Source organism: Rana temporaria, chromosome 1 (genome assembly GCF_905171775.1).
Source record: "Rana temporaria chromosome 1, aRanTem1.1, whole genome shotgun sequence".
In the NCBI taxonomy this organism is placed as follows: Eukaryota; Metazoa; Chordata; class Amphibia; order Anura; family Ranidae; genus Rana; species Rana temporaria.
Window position 1 is genome coordinate 378960090 of NC_053489.1, and position 20839 is coordinate 378980928.

The 20839-nt window shown below is 44.5% G+C and overlaps 1 protein-coding gene across 2 annotated transcripts in view; it reads left to right on the forward strand.

Annotated features, from left to right (window-relative positions):
- The first annotated feature begins 19114 nt into the window (after positions 1–19114).
- The window catches only part of LOC120911274 (chromatin assembly factor 1 subunit A-B-like), a 245898-nt gene continuing 244173 nt past the window's right edge, over positions 19115–20839 (forward strand). For both annotated transcript variants that reach the window (XM_040322521.1, XM_040322522.1), the window contains exon 1: positions 19115–19246. In XM_040322521.1, coding sequence (XP_040178455.1) covers positions 19130–19246 — 117 coding nt within the window. In that variant the 5' untranslated portion in view covers positions 19115–19129. The remainder of the gene's footprint in view (positions 19247–20839) is intronic.

Below are 20839 nucleotides of genomic sequence, written 5' to 3' on the forward strand. Positions count from 1 at the left end.
CCGATTGTGCCCCATGTACCCTGATGTGCTGGGCTCTGTACCCTGATGTGCTGGGCTCTGTACCCTGATGTGCTGGGCTCTGTACCCTGATGTGCTGGGCTCTGTACCCTGATGTGCTGGGCTCTGTACCCTGATGTGCTGGGCTCTGTACCCTGATGTGCTGGGCTCTGTACCCTGATGTGCTGGGCTCTGTACCCTGATGTGCCATGCCCTGCCCTGTACCCTGATGTGCGCTCTGCCCTGTACCCTAATGTGCTGGGCTCTGTGACCTGATGTGCTGTGCCCTGATGGTGAGTGGTCAGTGTGTAGTGTAGTCGTCAGTGTAGTGGTCAGTGTGTAGTGTAGTGGTCAGTGTGTAGTGTGTAGTGTAGTGGTCAGTGTGTAGTGTAGTGGTCAGGGTTAATAATGCATCCACTGACACCAGTGCTGGTGGTAATAATGCGCTCGCTGACACCAGTGCTGGGGGTTAATAATGTGTTCGCTGACACCAGTTCTGTTTTTGAAGTTTGAAAGTTTGCATGCGGCCCCCCATGGGATATGAAAACTTGTCTTGTGGCCCTCAGGTAATTTGAGTTCGAGACCCCTGCTGTAAAGGCTTTTAAAAATGTATGTAGTTTGTGCGCAATTTTAAAGCATGTCGTGTTTGGTATCCATGTACTCGGCCTAAGATCATCTTTTTTGTTTCATCAATAATTTGGGCAATATAGTGTTTTTTTAGTGCATTAAAATTAAAAAGTGTATTTTTTTCCCCCAAAAATGCGTTTGAAAAATCACTCCACAAATACTGCGTGGAAAAATAAATGCAACACACACCATTTTAATCTGTAGGGCCTTTGCGTTAAAAAAAATTATATATATATATAATCTTTGGGAGTTCAACTTAATTTTCTTGCAAAAAAGGTTTCATGTAAACAGTGTCAGAAAGGGCTTTGTCTTCAAGTGGTTAGTGGGTGATGTGTGATATAACCTTCTAAATGTTGTGCATAAAATGACCCCATTTTGGAATGTAGACACCCCAAGCTATTTGCTGAGAGGCATGACGAGTCCATGGAATATTTTATATTTTGACACAAGTTGCGGGAAAAATAATTTTTCCCAATGCGTCTCTCAGGACAGCACCTTAAGAGATAGCGACTCCTCTCTCTCCTTCAGGAAACACCTTCTTCCCAATTCTTTAAAGGGAGGCCCCTCCCCAGAACACTTCTATGGGGATGGAGTCTATATTCCAGGTGAGCCTGGAGGACAGCTTCCCTCCTACCTCCTTTTTTTCCCTTCTTTTTTTTTTCTCCTTTCAATTGGCGTTAAGCCTGCTAAACCGTCCGCCCTCCCGTGCTACCCGTTCGGTGGTGTTGGTAGCCGGGCTCTCATTCCCCTCCGTTGTGCTCGTTGAGAGCCAGATGGAAGCGGCTGCTTGCGCGATTCGCGCCATTTTGGTATACCCAGGATGCACGCGGTCGCCGGGTTAATGCGGGGGGAAGGGCAGGGCGGAGGCTGGAGTCTATTTCCGCTTCCGGTCCGGCGCAGTGGCACTATAGGAGTCTGGAAGCGTGTTGCAAAGCCACAGTGAAGCGCTGGCACTCTGCGATGGAGGTAGCAGAAAACCCAGCGGTGGGGACGGGCACAGGCACCAGAAAGACCCCGGCGGGAGGCAGCACCGTAAGTCTGTTTTTCCCTAATGGGATTCTACCCTTTTTTTTTTTTCTGGGTAGAGGGCCGGTCTCCTTTCCTTTTTCACCCCCCTAGTGGCTTGGGGGCCTGTCTGGGCACGGAAATGGCACTCTTCTTTTCCTAGTGCACCTAGATAGGGGGCCACATGTGGGGACAAGGTTCTCACTAGGGATTCCCCTGCTTTCTTATGCTTTTCCTCCAGGTCAAGACTTCTGACACAAAACAGAAATGTCCCTTATGTAGATCTAAGATGAGCGAAAGCTGGAAGAAAGCACTTTGCAATGCATGTATTTCTTCTTTTGGTTCAAGAGGAATCAGCCTCTATGCGGGAAGAGTTGATTACCTCTGCAAATAAAAGAACTGTTTGCCACGATCCAGACCCTTTGTGACTCGCTAGTTTTCCCTTCCACAACTCAAGCATCCACCTCTCAGTCCTCTCAGGATTCGGTGACGTTACCAGCTCTGGTTTCCTTAGCTGAAGAGCCAGTGTCCAGGGAAAGTTGCTCCCATGTACCCTCCAGCGAGGGGTCGGAGGAGGAGTCTGCAGTATCCCCTTCAAAATGTAAGTTATCCTTGGAAGAGGTGGAGGGCTTACTCAGGGCCATCTATGTCACATTATGCCTGAACGAGTAAAAGAGGGATTTAAGTTTGCATGTATGCTGGTCTAAGCGAGACCAAGGGGCGGACCTTCCCGGTCCACTCAGTCATTTCTGAGGCCATAGTTAAAGAATGGCAAGATCCAGAGAAAAAGCCCTTTTTCTCAATAAGATCCCAAAGCTGGAATGCGGCTTTCTCGCAAGTGTCCAGATCTACGGATCTGTCTTTTGAGGACATGGGTGTTCTCAAGGACCCTATGGACAAACGCATGGATCTTCTCCTCAAAAGGTCATGGCAATCGATCATGAACAATTTAAAACCCGCCATGGCCACAACAGACTCGCTAAAACAGGAAATTCTGGACTCTCTCTACTTTGTCCGCGGCAGTGGCCTATATTGCAGTTCCTTCGGCGGAAGAAATTAAGATGTCGGCAAGGTCCGCAGCCTTGGCTAATTCTGCAAGAAGGGCATTGTGGTTAAAGACCTGGCCTGGTGATGCGGCGTCAAAGAACAAACTTTGTGGGATTCCTTTCTCGGGGGACCTCCTTTTTGGGCCTGAACTGGATAGTATCCAAGACAGGACTGCGGATAGGAAGAAATCCTTTCCAGTTAAGAGGGAGAAACAATGCCCCCTCAGGCGTTTTTATTTTCGTCCGCAAAGTGTGCACGAGAAAGGTAACACACCTCGGGGAGGTAGGAGAAATTGGGCAGCGCAGAAAGCCAAGGGGAAAGGGAATCCTTTTTCAATCCTCCTGCGCAAACCGAAAAATCCCAATGACTCGCCCGTACAGGTCGGCGGAAGGTTACATAGTTTTCTTCCGTGGTGGTTAGAGGTAACCTCCAGCTGTTATATCCTGAACACCCTGGCCCAGGGTTATGACATAGAAGTCTCAGAAATCCCACCAGAGAGGTTTTTAGTAACAAATACCTCAAAGGATCCAGAAAAATCCCTGGCCATGAAGTCCTCTTTAAGAGAGCTGATGCAACAGGGATTGGTGGTGCGGGTACCCCCGGCGGAACAAGGGCTGGGATTCTATTCCCACGTCTTTCTGGTAAAGAAACCTACCGGAAAGTTCAGAATGATCCTAAATCTAAAACCATTGAACAAATTTGTCAAGTACAGGAAGTTCAAGATGGATTCTATTTTTTCAGTCCGGAATCTGTTGACGCCAGGCTGTTATGTCAATAGATTTAAGCGATGCTTACCTACACATCCCGATCTCCCCGCAATCCCAGAGGTACCTCAGACTGGCAACAAAGATGGGAGGTGTGATTCATCACCTCCAGTACAGGGCCCTCCCTTTCGGGCTGTCATCCTCACCTCGAATTTTCACCAAGGTGATGGAGGAAGCCTTAGCCCCGCTTCGTCTACAGGGGTTGGCGGTCATACCCTACCTAGATGACCTTTTGTTCTTTGCCCCTTCGAAGGAAAGGTTGTTGGAGGACCTGTCCAGAGCGCGAGTCCACCTGGATTCTGAATCTTCAGAAGTATTCCCTAGTGTCTGCTCAGGAGTTTAGTTTCTTGGGTTACCAGGTTAATTCGCTAAACCTAAGAATTTTTCTTCCCCAGGAGAAAAAGGTCAAGGTCCAGGAGGCCGTGTTGCGGCTCCAGTCCAACCAGCCTATAACTATAAGGCAAGTGATGTCGACATTGGGAGTTTTGACCTTGACCATGCCGGCTATTCAGTGGGCGAGACTACATTTCAGATGCCTTGAAACCTTTCTCCTAAGGTCATGGGATCACGGTCTCAGCTCCCTGGACACTCACGTAATGATCCCGTCACTGGTAAAAAGATCCCTCTATTGGTGGAAAGACCAGCAGGTTCTTTCAAAAGGTCTGGATTGGTCTTTTCCAGTGGGGAAAAGACTGACTACAGATGCCAGTGCGTGGGGATGGGGAGCCCACTTGGAAAGGGACTTCATCCAGGGATTCTGGTTAAAGGAGGAGTCAGAACGGTCCTCTAACTGGAGAGAGTTAAAGGCGATAGCTTTAGCTCTAAGGAAGTTTGCTCCAGATCTTCTAAACCATCACGTTCAGGTGTTGACGGACAATGCTACGGCTGTAAAAGTGGGGTGTATTTCCGCGCCAACTGTGATAAGCAAAATTATTGTGTATAACAAAATTACTTATAATACCAAGCAGCTCCTCTGAAAACAAAATATATATGAATATATACTGTGCAATTGAATAGAAATGTGGAAGAGGGCGCTAGTGAGATAAATCACCTAATGTGAATGCTTCCTAGCAATTGAGACACCCTCACCAAGAGGATCCCAAATGGCAGGATGATACTAATAAATTAAACACTCAAATATATAAGAAACTAACATTCACCAAATCTCTCCCAAGAGATGTCCGGTGGGTGCACAATTACAATTAAATATAAATCCGTGAGATAATGATATGCAACAAGCTAATATACAAAATAATAAATATGAAAAGTGAAAACAATTGCTGTGCAAAACAAGGTTGTGTGTCTCTTGATTGACACAATAGTTCATAAGAGATCGCCTTCACAGGATACTTCAATTAGTGTTCATGCAATCAATCCTGGTGATACTGCAGCCACCACCATCTAATAGAAACTTCACCCGATGTGCTCTTTACAGGGGATGCGCTTACCAGATTTTGTGGACCACTTTATTGAAAAAGTAGGTCTGCCAGGCTGAACAGGTTAGTGCCTGTACACTATTCACCACATACTGCAACTGCCACGATATTTGTACCCATGGTATCCCAGAATTCCATCCACAAAAAACAAAAGAGATCTATAGTGCATTACCGCTTTAATAAAACATTAAAAACAAGCTGAATGGCCCCTTACTTGTGTGGGTGCCTGCCCGGCACTAGGACTGCATGCGTAGCGTTAGGGACTGGGTCTGAATCGTACAGGTCACCGTGTGGTCAGATGTCCAAGTCGTAGCTGCAGAGACTGTGAGCGGGATCAGCTGCGGAACGGAAATGTCAGACTAAGCCGCCGACATATGTTTCGTGGAATCCATGTCATCAGGGGGGCATGTAGCTGTAGCTTACCTAAACAAGGGGGCACAAGAAGCAGACCTCGGCAGATTCTTGCAGCGAGTATCTTGCTTTGGGCAGAAAAGAACTTGCGATCCCTTTCAGCGTTACATCTGAAGGGATCCCTGAACGGGGTGGCAGATTTTCTGAGCAGACACTAAGTACGGGAGTCGGAATGGTCTCTGAACCCAGAGGTTTTTCTAGAAATCTCCAACAGGTGGGGTCTACCAGAGGTGGACTTGTTTGCCTCAGAGAACTCCCAGGTGCCTCTATTCTTTTCCCTAAACAGACTGGACAGGTCCCTAGGAATAGATGCTCTGGCGCATCCCTGGAGATTTCGCCTGTGCTTCGCGTACCCCCCCCCCCGTTTCAGTTGATTCCCTTAGTTCTGAGGAAGATTCAGAGAGAAAGGGTCCCGGTCATTCTGATCACTCCGTACTGGCCCAAGAGAGCGTGGTTCTCGACGGTCCTAGGTGTGGCTGCCAGACCATATTGGCATCTACCTCCCAGATTAGACCTTCTGAGGCAGATCCCAGTGTTTCATCCGGACGTGTCCAGTCTCTCCCTTGTAGCCTGGTATCTGAAAGGCGGCTCTTAAAAGAAAAAGGTTTCTCGAACTGTTTAGTTTCTACCCTGTTAGACAGCAGGAAGAAAGTAACAAGAGCCATTTACGCAAAGGTTTTGGAGGGTGTATACAACCTGGTGTAACTCCTCGGCCCTGGACCCCAACGACCTTAAAGCCATTTTGGAGTTTTTTGCAGGACGGAGCAGACAGGGGATTGGCGGTCAGCACTTTAAAAGTGCAGGTATCTGCCTTGGCAGTCTTCCTAGAGAGGTCAGTAGCCTCAGAACTTTTGGTAGCTAGGTTTTTCAGAGTTCTCTCGAGGGCTAGGCCGTCCCAGGTTAAGGGATTCCCGAAATAGGATCTCTCAGTGGTGTTAAAGTCTTTGGCTGGAAAGCCCTTTGAGCCCTTAAAGGATGCATCTCTGAGATGTTACTTTTAGCCCTGGTTCACACTGGGTACGATTTGGAACGATTTGAGATGCGATTTGACATGTCAAATCGCATCTCAAATCGGTGGCAATTGTCGGCAATGGCACTGTCCTAATCAGTGCGACGCCGCATCTGCGATTTCAAAAAGTAGTTCCTGTACTACTTTTTGCGATTTCGGGCCGCGTTTTACATTAAATTGCGGCCGAAATAGCGGCAAAATCGCAGCCGCAAAGTCTTTGCTTCAGCGATCAATCGCTCTCAGGATATTGTGCTACCTACTTTTTGTGCAAATCCCTCAGGGGAAATTTTTTTTTTTTCACATGTTAGATGTGAGAAGGGCTTTGTTATGTTACCTCGAAATAAAGTGCTTCAGACGTACAGGCTCCTTATTTGTTTTGTTGGGGGTAACAGAAAAGGACGCCCAGCCTCAAAGGGTACCTTGGCTAGATGGCTGAAGTTGGCTATTCGGGAGGCCTATTTGCATGCAGGTGTGGTCCCGCCAGAAGGGATCTGTGCTCATTCAACGCAAGCGCTTGCAGCCTCATGGACAGAAAGAGCTGGTGCCACCCCGGAGCAGATCTGCAAAGCGGCTACGTGGTCAAGCTTCAGCACGTTTGTGCGGCATTACAGGTTGGACCTCGCTTCTGCCAGTGACCAAGCATTCGGCAGGAAGGTCCTACAAGCTGTCGTCCCGCCCTAAGGTGGTAAGTCTCTGGTATCCTTTCAAGGTGCTGTCCTGAAAGACACCTTGGGAAAATTCAAGTTGGTCTTACCGTTAACTTGTTTTCCAGAAGTCTTTCAGGACAGCAACGACCCGCCCTATTGGTTTTGATGTGCCATGCTGTGTTTGTGCTCAAGCCGGAGCCGGAGGTTTCTCTGTGACAACTGAAGTGTTCTGGGGAGGGGCCTCCCTTTAAAGAATTGGGAAGAAGGTGTTTCCTGAAGGAGAGGGAGGAGTCGCTATCTCTCAAGGTGCTGTCCTGAAAGACGGTAAGACTAACTTGAATTCCCCCCCCCCCCCCGCAAAATTGTCACTTTTTGATATATTGCTCAAACACACCATGGGCATATGTGGAATTGCACCCTAAAATACATTCTGTTGCTTCTCCGGAGTACACGGGGATACCACATGTGAGACTTTTTGGGAGCCTAGCCGCCTATGGGACCCAAAAAAAACAATCACCGCCTTCAGGCTTTCTAAGGGTGTACATTTTTTATTTCACTGCCTATCAGTTTCGAAGGCCATGGAATGCCCAGATGTCACAACACCCCCCCCCCCCCCCCAGACCCTATTTTGGAAAGTCGACACCCCAAGCTATTTGCTGAGAGTTATGGTGAGTATTTTGCAGATCTCGCTTTTTGTCAGTTTTTTGAAAATTGAAAGAATTTTTTTTTCTTAAATTTGAAAAACAAATGAAAGCTGTAAAATACTCACCATGCCTCTCAGCAAATAGCTTGGGATGTCTACTTTCCAAAATGGGGTAATTTGGGGGGGTTGTGTGCCATCTTGGCATTTTATGGCCTTCAAAACTGTGATAGGTAGTGATAGATAGTGAGGAGTGAAACTAAAATGTATGCCCTTAGAAATCTTGAAGGCGGTGCTTGGGTTTTCGGGGTCCTGTACGTGGCTCCCAAAAAGTCCCACACGTGGTATCCCTGTTCTCAAAAGAAGTAGCAGAATGTAATTGGGGGGGGGGGGGGGGTCCACATATGCCCATGGCATGTGTGAGCAATATATAATTTTGTGACAACTTTTTGCAAAAGGAAACAAAAGTTTGTCATTTTCCCACAACTTGTGGCAAAATATAAAATATTCCATGGACTCAAAGTGCCTCTCAGTAAATAGCTTGGGGTGTATACTTCCCCGAAATGGGGTCTTTTTTTTTTTTTTTTTGTCATTATTCAATCACTTGGGACAAAAAAAAAATATTCATTGTGGTCAATATGCCTCAGCAATTTCCTTGGGGTGTCTACTTTCCAAAATGGGGGGTCATTGGGGGGGGGGGGGGGTTGTAATGCTGCCCTCCCATTTTAGCACCTCCAAGAAATGAGATGGGCAGTCATAAATTAAAAGCTGTTTAAATTCCAAAAAATTTACCCTAGTTTGTAGACGCTATGGCCCAGATTCTCATACATTAGCGTTGCTCCTGGGCAGCGTAATGTATGAGCTCTACGTTTCACCGCCGCAGGTCTACAGGTTTAAATCCTGATTCTCAGAACACTTACCTGTAAACTTGCGGCGGTGTAGCGTTGGATTGCTCGGCGCAAGCCCGCCCAATTCAAATGGGGCGGGCACCATTTAAATTAGGCGCGCTCCCGCGCCGAGCGTACTGCGCATGCTCCGTCGGGTAAATTACCCGACGTGCATTGCGCTAAATGACGTCGCCCCGACGTCATTTGCCTAGATGTATACGTAAATGGCGTCCAGCGCCATTCACGGACGTCTTACGCAAACGACGTCATTTTTATTCAATTCGACGCGGGAACGACGGCCATAGTTAACATTGGTTGCGCCTGCTAATTAGCAGGGGCAACCTTACGCGTCGGGTACGCTACGCAAACGACGTTAATTCGCTGCGTCGACCTCGCGTATGTTCGGGAATCGCCGTACTTACCTCATTTGCATAGACAGGGAAAAGCGACGATGCGACACCTAGCGGCGGGAAAAATAATTACTTTTAAGATCTGACAGCGTAACAGCCTTACGCTTGTCAGATCTAATGGATACCTATGCGCAACTGATTCTGAGAATCAGTCGCATAGATACCCGGGGCCAGATGAGGTGTTACGACGGCGCTAATGGTGTTGCGCCGTCGTAACGCCTTTGAGAATCTGGCCCTATAACTTTTGCGAAAACCAATAAATATACGCTTATTGCCTTTTTTTTTTTTTTTTTTTTTTTACTAAATACATTTTTTACTGAATACATTTTGGCCTAAATGTATGACCAAAATTGAGTTTATTCGATTTCTCTTTTTTTTCGTATTTTTACGTTTATATCGCCCAAACTAAAAATTAGAGGCAATCAAATACCATCAAAAGAAAGCTCTATTTGTGGGAAGAAAAGGGCGCAAATTTAATTTGGGTAAAACATAGCATGACCGTGCAATTACCGGTTAAAGCAGCGCAGTGCCAAATTGTAAAAACCCCTCGGGTCCTTAACCTGCATAATGGTCTGGGTTTTAAGTCGTTAAGAGCTATGGGCTGAAGTGACATTTTGATGTCGCTTCCGCCTTTCTATGGTATGGAGACGGGTGGGGGCCATCTTGCCCTCACTCGTATCCATACCACTGGCGTAACAGGACCCGATCGCCTCCACCGCAACTGACGGCTCCGGTAAGCGTCGGAAGGGGTGGCCCTCTCCCGTTGCCGTTAACGGTGATCTTGCGGCGAATCCACCGCAGAAACCGCCGCCTGACTCTTCAGGCGGCGGTTTGGTCCGGTCACGCCAGTGGTATGGATACCTCTGTTATGGCAACAGCGTTTGCCATTACCTAGATATCCCTCTTCAAAGTGCCGGGCCATTTTATGGTACAGTTGTATTCAAAATGATTCAACCCCCACTGAAATTGATTGTTTTGGCCAGTTTGCCATTGATTTTGATCATTCGGTCATCCTGCTTACAATTAAATCAAAGAGGCACGTGTAGGTCAGACAAATATAACATAACATTTATAATGAAATAACCACAAATGTCTTTTCTGTGCTCACATCATCCGTTTTATTCAACCCCCAAGTGACATTCAATCTTAGTACTTAGTACAACATCCTTTTACAGTTATAACAGCTTTTAAACGTGAAGCATAGCTTGACACAAGTGTCTTGCAGCGATCTACGGGTATCTTCGTCCATTCGTCATGGGCAAAAAAGCCTCCAGTTCAGTCACATTCTTAGGCTTGCGCACTGCAACTGCTTTCTTTAAGTCCCACCAGAGGTTCTCAATCGGATTTAAGTCTGGTGACTGCGATGGCCACTCCAAAATGTTCCAGCCTTTAATCTGCAACCATGCTCTAGTGGACTTGGAGGTATGCTTGGGATCATTGTCCTGTTGAAAGGTCCAACGTCTCCCAAGCCTCAGGTTTGTGACGGACTGCATCACATTGTCATCCAATATCTCTTGGTACTGAAGAGAATTCATGGTACCTTGCACACGCTGAAGCTTCCCTGTACCTGCAGAAGCAAAACGGCCCCAAAGCATGATTGACCCCCCGCCATGCTTCACAGTAGGCAAGGTGTTCTTTTCATCATGGGCCTTGTTCTTCCTCCTCCAAAAATAGCGTTGATCCATGGGCCCAAACGGTTCTAATTTTGTTTCATCAGTCCACAGAACACAATCCCAAAACTTGTGTGGTTTGTCCACATGACTTTTGGCATACTGCAGTCGACTCTTCTTATTCTTTGGAGACTGCAAGGGGGTGCGTCTGGGAGTTCTGGCATGGAGGCCTTCATTATGCAGTGTGCGCCGTATTGTCTGAGCAGAAACTTCAGTACCCACATCTGACAAATCTTTTCTCAGTTCCTCAGCAGTCACACAGGGACTTTTCTCCACTCTACGCTTCAGGTAGCGCACAGCAGTCAAAGTCAGCATCTTCTTTCTGCCACGGCCAGGTAGCGTTTCAACAGTGCCCTTTGCCTTGAATTTGCGAATGCTGCTTCCTATGGTGTCTCTTTTTATGGTTAACATCTTTGCAATCTTCTTATAGCCATTGCCCTTCCTGTGAAGCGTAATCACCTCTTGTCTTGTCTTCCTGGACCATTCTCTTGACTTCACCATGTTTGTAACCACACCAGTAAATGTCTAGAAGGAGCTGAGTATCAGTCATTTTAAAGCTGCCTAATTGGTGCTTATTAGGCTTTATTGCTGCTCCCTGACATCCACAGGTGTTTTCAATACCTGATTGAAAACACTTCAATGAACCTCTGTTATTCAGAGTGGGGTTGAATAATTGTGTAAATGAAGAATTCACAAAAGAAACATCGATTACTGTATTACAAAACCCATTGATGTCATTTTAGTTGCATATGGTTCTTTAGAAGTCCTTGTAGGATTTCATTCTGAATACAATTACAAATGTACACTAAATTCCCTAAAACCCTTTACATCATTTGAATAATTTTGAACAAAACTGTATATGGCACTGAGTCTATTTAACTGACAATTGCACGGTCGTGTTACGCTGTACCCAAACAAAATGGATGTCCCCTTTTTTTTCACTAATGGAGCTTTGTTTTGGTGGTATTTGATCACCTTCTGTGTTTTTTTTATTTTTTGCGCTATTAACAAGAGCAAAGATTTTTAACCACTTAAGGACCAGAGCACGACTATTTACGTCCCCTTTTTGAAGAGGGATACCTTGGTAACGGCAGCAGCTGCTGCCACAACCGAGAGATCATCTCTTCAGGCGCTGGTCCTGTAAACGATAATGGTGGTCGCTGCAGCGGAATCGCCGCTGGATCACCGTTATTGGCAGCGGGATAGGACCCCCCTTCCGTGCCCTCCACTGCATATTTAGTCTAAATATGAGATCTGAGGTCTTTTTGACCCCAGACCTCATATTTAAGAGGACCTGTCATGCTTTTTTCTATTCAAGGGATGTTTACATTTTTACATTCCTTGTAATAGGAATAAGTGAACCATTTAATTTTTTTTAAATGAAATCAAGTAAAATAAGAAAACCCCCATTTTTTTTTTTTTAAAAGTTCCCAGTCCTGAAGAGCTTGCGTGCAAAAGCGAATGTATACGTGAGTAGCACCCGCATATTCAAACCACACAAGTGAGGTATCGCCGCTATAGTTTGAGCGAGAGCAATAATTCTAGCCCCAGACCACCTCTGTAACTCAAAAAATGCAACATATAAAAATTGTTTAAACGTCACCCATGGAGATTTTTAAGGTTAAAATTTGACGCCATTCCACAAGAGGGCGCAATCTTGACACGCGACATGTTGGGTATCAATTTATTTGGTGTAACATTATCTTTCACAATATAAAAGAAAATTGGGTTAACTTTACTGTTTTATTTTTTAATTAAAGTTTTTTTAAGTGCAGTTTTAAGACCGCTGTGCAAATACAGTGTGACAAAGTATTGCAATGACCGCCATTGTATTCTCTAGGGTGTTTGAAAAAAAATAACACTATATAATGTTTGAAGGGTTCTGAGTAATTTTCTAGTAAAAAAAAAAAATGTTTTAAACTTGTAAACACCAAATCTCAAAACGAGGCTCGGACTTTAAGTGGTTGTGTTGTCCCCCCCCCCAAAAAAAAGGCCAATATGTATTCTACATATTTTTGGGGAATTTTTTTTCACAACAAGCGTATTCAATATATACGATTTGCACAAAAATTATAGCGTCTACAAAATGGGATAGATTAATAGCATTTTTATTTTATTTTTACTAGTAATGGCGGCGATCAGCGATTTTAGCGGGATTGCAGGGTATAGCTCGGCCACCTTACTGACATTCTTAAAACTGTTTTTAATGTGTAATCGGTGCTAAAAATATGCACTGTTGCACTAATGACACTGGCAGTGAAGGTGTTAATAGGTGCGATCGAGGGGTTAAATGTGTTCCCTTGCTGTGTTCTAACTGTATGGGGAACTGTGTGACACTGGAAATGCACAGATCCCTCTTCCTGCATAGAATAAAGACAGGATCTGTGTGGTCTCCCCTGTCCGAATGGAGATTTGTTAAGTTTACACATCCAGATCCAAGTTCAGTCTGCCCCCACTCGCTGATTGGCTCCCCCAGATCGCTGTGTACGAGCCGGCGTACACCTTTCCAGCGATTTTCGGAGAGTCACCTTGCTGCAGTATAAGGCCCCTTTCACATGTGCGGACCGTATGTCCGCTTTTTCATCCATCCTTTTGCGGATGAAAAAGGGACATACATTGGTCTCTATGTGATTGCGGGTGTCAGCGGATAAGCATCCGCTGACACCCGTAATCACCCGCCAGTGTGCGGGGACCGCCCTGTCAGCCGCCGGCTCAGCGGGGATATACGGAGCGATCCCCGCTGAGCTTACCGACACACGGAGGCGGATCATTACTGATCCGCCCCGTGTGAAAGGGCCCTTACTGTGGCAGCTGGTCCTTAAGCCGTTAACTTGAAACCAACAAGTGTCAGGCTTTAGTCTTAGGCTAGGTTCACACTGCTGCGAATTCAAAATCGCGGTAAAATTGCGATTTCACCGCGATTTCGCCGCGATTTAAGAGCCATCTGTGCAGGGTTCAATGTAATTCGCGGCCCGAAATCGCAAAAAGTAGTACAGGAACTACTTTTTGAAATCACAGATGCGGCGTCGCACCGATTAGGACAGTGCCATTGCCGGCAAATGCCGCCGATTTTGAGATGCGGTTTGACATGAGATCGCATCTCAAATCGTACCAAATCGTACCCAGTGTGAACCTGGGCTTAAAGTGTTAAAACTCCCCTCATTTACATTCAAAAGTTAATTCCTTTGATTTAAAGACCAAAATGTTACAATGTTTTATAGTTGGCTCAGCAGCTGAGGAATGCTGTGAAATTTGGCAGACTGCCTTTTTTTTTTCCCCTCTTGACGGCTGTCGGCTTGAGCAGAGATCTCGGCATAGAATCGGAAAAATGCTTTAAGATCGCAAGGAGGGAAAGAATGGCAATCCCGATTCTTAACAATTAATTGTGCAGCTCTATTTCAGACTGTTTAACCACTTAAGACCCGGACCAATATGCAGGTAAAGGACCCAAGGTGTTTTTACAATTTGGCACTGCACTGCTTTAACCACTTAAGCCCCGGACCAATATGCTGCCTAAAGACCCAAGGTGTTTTTACAGTTCGGGACTGCGTCGCTTTAACAGACAATTGCGCGGTCGTGCGACGTGGCTCCCAAACAAAATTGGCGTCCTTTTTTCCCCACAAATAGAGCTTTCTTTGGTATTTGATCACCTCTGCAGTTTTTATTTTTTGCGCTATAAACAAAAATAGAGCAACAATTTTGAAAAAAATGCAATATTTTTTACTTTTTGCTATAATAAATATCCCCCAAAAACATATATACATTTTTTTTTCCCTCAGTTTAGGCCGATACGTATTCTTCTACCTATTTTTGGTAAAAAAAATTCGCAATAAGCGTTTATCGATTGGTTTGCGCAAAATATGTAGTGTTTACAAAATAGGGGATAGTTTTATTGCATTTTTTTTTTTTTTTACTACTAATGGCGGCGATCAGCGATTTTTTTCGTGACTGCGACATTATGGCGGACACTTCGGTCAATTTTGACACATTTTTTGGAACCATTGTCATTTTCACAGCAAAAAATGCATTTAAATTGCATTCTTTATTGTGAAAATGACAGTTGCAGTTTGGGAGTTAACCACAGGTGGCGCTGTAGGATTTAGTGTACACTTAGTGTGTGTTTACAACTGTAGGGGGGTATGGCTGTAGGAATGACGTCATCGATCGAGTGATCCCCTATAAAGGGGAGACTCGATCGATGCAGCGCCATAGTGAAGCACGGGGAAGCCGTGTTTACATACGGCTCTCCCCGTTCTTCAGCTCCGGGGAGCGATCGCGACGGAGCGGCTATAAACAAATAGCCGCGCCGTCATCCCGGATCACTCCCCGAGGGAACCCGACCGCCGCGTGTAGCGGGGGGGGGGGGGGTCCCCATCGGACCCACGTCTAGGCAGGCACGTTGATGTGCCTGTCCGTGCCATTCTGCCGACGTATATCTACATGAGGCGGTCGGGAAGTGGTTAACTGGTAATTGCGCGGTCATGCAATGTTGTACCAAAACAAAATTTGCGTCCTTTTCTTCCCACAAATAGAGCTTTCTTTTGATGGTATTTGATTGCCTTTTTCTGTTTATATCGCAAAAAATAAAAATCGCAAAGACCGGAATTTTTTTGAAGAAAAATTATATTTTCTACTTTTTGTTATAAGAAAAATCGAATAAACTAAATTTTAGTCAAAACATTTAGGCCAAAATGTATTCAGCCACACAACCTTTAGTAAAAAAAAATCGCAATAAGCATATATTGGTTTTCGTTATAGCGTCTACAAACTAGGGTACATTTTCTGGAATTTACACAGCTTTTAATTTATGACTGCCTATCATTTTCTTGAGGTGCTAAAATGGCAGTGCAGTACAAAACCCCCCAAATGACACTATTTTGGAAAGTCGACACCCCAAGGAAATTGCTGAGAGGCATGTTGAGTCCATTGATTTTTTTTTTATTTTGTCCCAAGTGATTAAATAATGACGGAATTTTTTTTTTTTTTTTTACAAAAAGTTTTTACTAATATATTGCTCACACATGCCATGGTTGTATGTGGAATTGCACCCCAAAATGCATTCTGCTGCTTCTGAGTACGAGGGATACCACATGTTTGGGACTTTTTGGGAGCCACATATGGAGCCCCAAAAACCAAGCACCGCCTTCAGCATTTCTAAGGGCGCAAATTTTTGATTTCACTCCTCACTACCTATCAGTTTCGAAGGCCATAAAATGCCAAAACAGCACAAAACCCCCCCAAATGACCCTATTTTGGAAAGTAGATACCCCAAGCTATTTGCTGAGAGACAGTGAGTATTTTACAGCTCTCATTTTGTTTTTGAAAATGACGAAAGAAATTAAAAATGTGTTGTGTTGTGTTTTGTGTTTTGTAAGTGACAGTGATCGATCAATACTGCACTTGGGTGGGCTGGGCTGGACGGAGGGGCAAAACGCAGGTGCTAGCGGGTTTCTGGGCTGATTCCGCTAACAATGCGCTTTTTGGGTACCCTAAACTGCTGGGTACGCTAGTATAGATCAGTTTAGGTATCGATCCGTTCAGATACTTTACCACTAAGGGGGGTGTATGCTTTGTGCGTGGGTGTAAGCGTTCCTGGCACTAACCTAACGCTGCCTGGGGCGATGCAGACCCTGACTGACGCTAAAATTTGATATCACTCGCCGTGTGATCAGGGGGTTAAACCTTTATTGGGTTATATACGGCGGGTGCCCTGATGCTATAAACAGCAAACTAACTAACCAGCGTCAACCGTAACACTTATACGGTGATCACTGGTGAAAGGGTTAACTAGGGGGCAATCAGGGGGTTAAAACCTGTGTTAGGTAATATATGGGGGTACCTGACGCTTTATTAAAAACCTGGCGGCGAACCTAAATAACTAACTGGCTAACCAGCGTCACCAGTGACACTTATGCGGTGATCACTGGTGAAAGGGCTAACTCTAGGGGCAATCAGGGGTTAAAACCTTTATTTAAAAAATGTATGGGGGTACCCAACGCTATAAAAACCTGGCGGCGAACCTCAAAAAATAACTGGCTACCTAGCGACACTAATACAGCGATCAGAAAAACGATCGCTTAGTGACACTGACAATAGGGGGTGAAAGGGTTAACTGGGTTGGCAATCAAGGAGTTAAACCTTTATTAAGGGGGCGTAGGGGGCTACCCTAAACCTAAAGCAGCCTAAGACTAACTGCCCTGCAACTTTTTACTGTCACAAATGACACTTAATGCAGTGATCAGTAAATAAATGATCACTGCAATCAGTGACACTGTGACAGGGGGGGGGGGTTGATCTGGGGGTGACTGGGGGGGGGGTGATCTGGGGGTGACTGGGGGTGACTGAGGGGGTTAAGTGTGCCTATTTGTACCTGGTGTCGGTGTACTGTTAGGTGCAACTCACGTGTGATGTCTCCTCTCGCCGGACGAAAAGACCACCAGGAGGAGAGATGACATCACTTCCTCTGCTTGTGTTTACATTACACAGGCAGAGGCGGAAGATGATTCGATGGGAGCAAACGCGAGGGGGTGGCCAGAAAAACAGCCGCCCCCTCATCCCGGATCGCTCCCACAGCAAACCGGACTGCCGCATGTACCAGATCGGACCCACGGGAAGGAAGGCACGTACAGGTACGTTGATGTGCCTGTCCGTGCCATTCTGCCGACGTAAATGTACATGTGGCGGTCCTTAAGTGGTTACCATCTCTCAGCACCAAACAAGCTGTTGTTTGTATGTATTAAATGTAATAGTGTTTTAATGTTTTTTGTTGTAAAGTCTTTTTAAAAAAAAGTTTTTAATAAAAATTTATTGGGAAAAAAAAGTGGTTACCATCTCTCCAAAATCTCCTTATGAGTGAAGCCGTGGGTCCAGAGAGTGGTGGAATGGAGCGCCCAATTTCTAAGTGGGACAACGTCGTGTAATTTGAGGTTTCAGCAAAAAGTATGTTACTGATCTGATCCAAGGCATTAGGACAATCCCAACCCCCAAGATGTTGGGAGGCCAGAAAGTAAAGCCTGGGATTGGGTAATGCTAATCCACCCTGGTCTTTTACTATACTGCAAAGTAGAGAGGCGTATTCTAGCAACCTTTTTCCAGATAAGTGTTGGTTTCAATGTGCATAAACCATCTGTGGGGAATTATGTAGGATGTATGGTGACCACACCATTTTTTTTGGATAAAGTGAAGTGTGCCAATTACTAACAGAGGGAGTTTACACCATGCATTACATTTGGCACCCGAAGGCTTAAAAATTGACATCTAATGTTCAGCAGCGATAAGTCCAGATTATTCTGAGTTTAGAAATTACCTTTGCCAAACATGTTGCCAGAGCTCTAGCCAAGAGCTTGACAATGGATGTCAACAATGAAATAGGTCTATACGAATCTGGAAGTAGGCTATTCTTGCCAGGTTTGAGGAGAAGTATGACCACCACTTTATTCATAGATGGGAAAAAGCGTCCCTGCTCCAACGCATTTAAAAAGACAAATTTTAGGTTTGGTAAAAGGTTAATTAGGTCCCAATTGGAGACAGAACCTGCGCATCAGCCAATTCTTCACTAAACGAGCAGTCAAAATGGGCCCCGTCCACCTGGGACAGTTGGATAGCTTACTATTTACCTCACTGATATTTGATTAACACCTGTCAAATTCTCTGTAAACGTGCTGTTGGCACTGCAGACCAGTTTAGTGTTTTACAATAGACTTGAAATTCCTCCCAGACACGACATGTAGCCTCCCTTTTTTGCTGCGCACCAATGCAAAATAATGCAAACAGTACATCATTTTAAATGTGAAGAGCTGTGTCTGCTGTCCATATTATTCATTGCAGGCTGCTTTACTAGCCATTCAAAAAGCGGCAATAACACACCTCAAATGCCTGTTCCTAATGCCAGTGTAAACAGGGCCTTGAAAAATGAGTGTATGCTATGACTATAAATTTTATTTAGCAGCCGCATTACGTACATTTATGGCTACTCTGTACGAGATCTGACACGTCTCAGTCCTCGGGACTCTGCCCTTTGGGACCTGCTGATCGGGAAAGAAGCATAATGGCGGTCTGCCTATGTAAACAAGGGAGACAGTCCTGTCCGTAAGAAAATGATGGATCCTGTGTTACTGCAAAGTAGTGCTTACTACTTTGTGCATAGTGCAAGCACCTCCCCCACAGTAACCAATCTCATTTTAGGCACAGTTGACCTTTGATTACCCCTGATGTCAACCCCTTCCCAGCCAGTGTCAGTACAGTGACGTGTTTTTTTTTTTTTTTTAAAAGCATTGATCACTGTATTGGTGAAACTGGTTCCCAAAAAATGTCACTTGGTGTCTGATTTTATCCGCCGCAAAAAAATTTCCAAAAATATATTCCATAATTTGTACATGATAGAACGTTTGCGCAAACCAATCAATATGAATATTGGGATGTTTTTATTTATTTTTTACCAAATATATGTAATACATATTGGCCTAATTTTATGAAGCACTATGATTATATTTTATATATTTTTTGAATAAAGTTTTGGTTTGGGATTATAAATTTTACTGCTGATGAAAAATCTTAGATTTTTTGCAAATAATCTTGCCATGTTTATGTCCTCTGTCTGTTTAGTATTTTCAATTTCTAATTTTTGTTTTGCAAGGGCCAAGCAAGAAGAAAAACGTAAAAAGGAGGAAGAAAAGCGAATAAAGGAAGAGGAAAAGGTAGACCGCAAATTTTTTTATTTACCAAGCAGTATTCTCCCTTTAAAGCTTAACTCTTGTGGAGAAAAAAACAAAGCAAACCTTTACCTCTGGGTGATCTATGTATATTGCAAGGATTTTCACAAACTTTGTTGCAGGGATTTTCACAAACTTTGTTGCAGGTTCCTACCTTTTTTGTTATGCTGAAATAATCCCTATATGTTCCTCTGTGCCTCTGGTGAGTAGGTCTAAAAGGAGTGGTTTAATAATTATCTATCAGGTATGCACATGCAGGGAATGAGGAAATCTTACAGGCCTGCATCACTATAGATGTGTTCCTACAGAGTATCTCACAAAAAAATTAAAGTTCTCTTTTGTCCATGGACTGACACAGCTTCCATATAGTCTTGACTGTAGGGTTACAGTGGGGATCGAAAGTTTTTTTTTTTACACCAGGTAAAAATGTGTATTAACGAAGCCAAGGAAAGATGGAAAAATCTCCAAGGCATCAAATTAGATTAGACATTCTTATGTCAAAAGTTTTCTTTTATTTCCATCATTTACACTTTCAAGATTACAGAAAACATAAAAAGGCGTCTGCAAAAGTTTGGGCACCCTGCAGAATTTATAGCATGCACTGCCCCTTTGCAAAGCTGAGACCTGCCAGTGTCATGGATTGTTCTCAATCATCATCTGGGAAGACCAGGTGATATCAATCTCAAAGTTTTAAATGCCCAGACTCGTCTGACCTTGCCCCAACAATCGGCACCATGGGTTTTTCTAAGCAGTTGTCTAGAAAACTGAAACTGAAAATATTTGATGCTCACAAAGCTGGAGAAGGCTATAAGAAGATAGCAAAGCGTTTTCAGATGTCAATATCCTCTGTTCGGAATGTAATTAAGAAATGGCAGTAATCAGGAACAGTGGAAGTTAAAGCAAGATCTGGAAGACCAATAAAAATATCAGACAGAACAGCTCGCAGGATTGTGAAAAAAGCAATTCAAAACCCACGTTTGACTGCACGATCCCTCCAGAAAGATCTGGCAGACACTGGAGTTGTGGTACACTATTCCACTATCCACTACAAATATGGTCTTCATGGAAGAGTCATCATATTAAAACCTTCTACGTCCTCACCACAAAAAAATCAGCGTTTGAACCTTGCAAATGAACATATAGACGAGCCTGATGCGTTTTGGAAACAAATTCTGTGGACCGATGAGGTTAAAATATAACTTTTTGGCCCGAATAAGTAAAGGTACGTTTGGAGAAGAAAGGGCACAGAATTTAATGAAAAGAACCTCTGTCCAACTGTTAAGCATGGGGGTGGATCAATCATGCTTTGGGGTTGTATTGCAGCCAGTGGCACAGGGAACATTTCACGAGTAGAAGGAAAAATGGATTCAATAAAATTTCATCTGTCAAAAAGCTGAAGTTAAAGAGAGGATGGCTTCTACAAATGGATAATGATCCTAAACACACCTCAAAATCCATGGAGGATTACATAAATGCATAAACTGAAGGTTTTGGATTTCACAATCTCCTGACCTCAACATAATCGAAAATCCATGGATAGACCTTAAAAGAGCAGTGCGTGACAGACAGCCCAGAAAT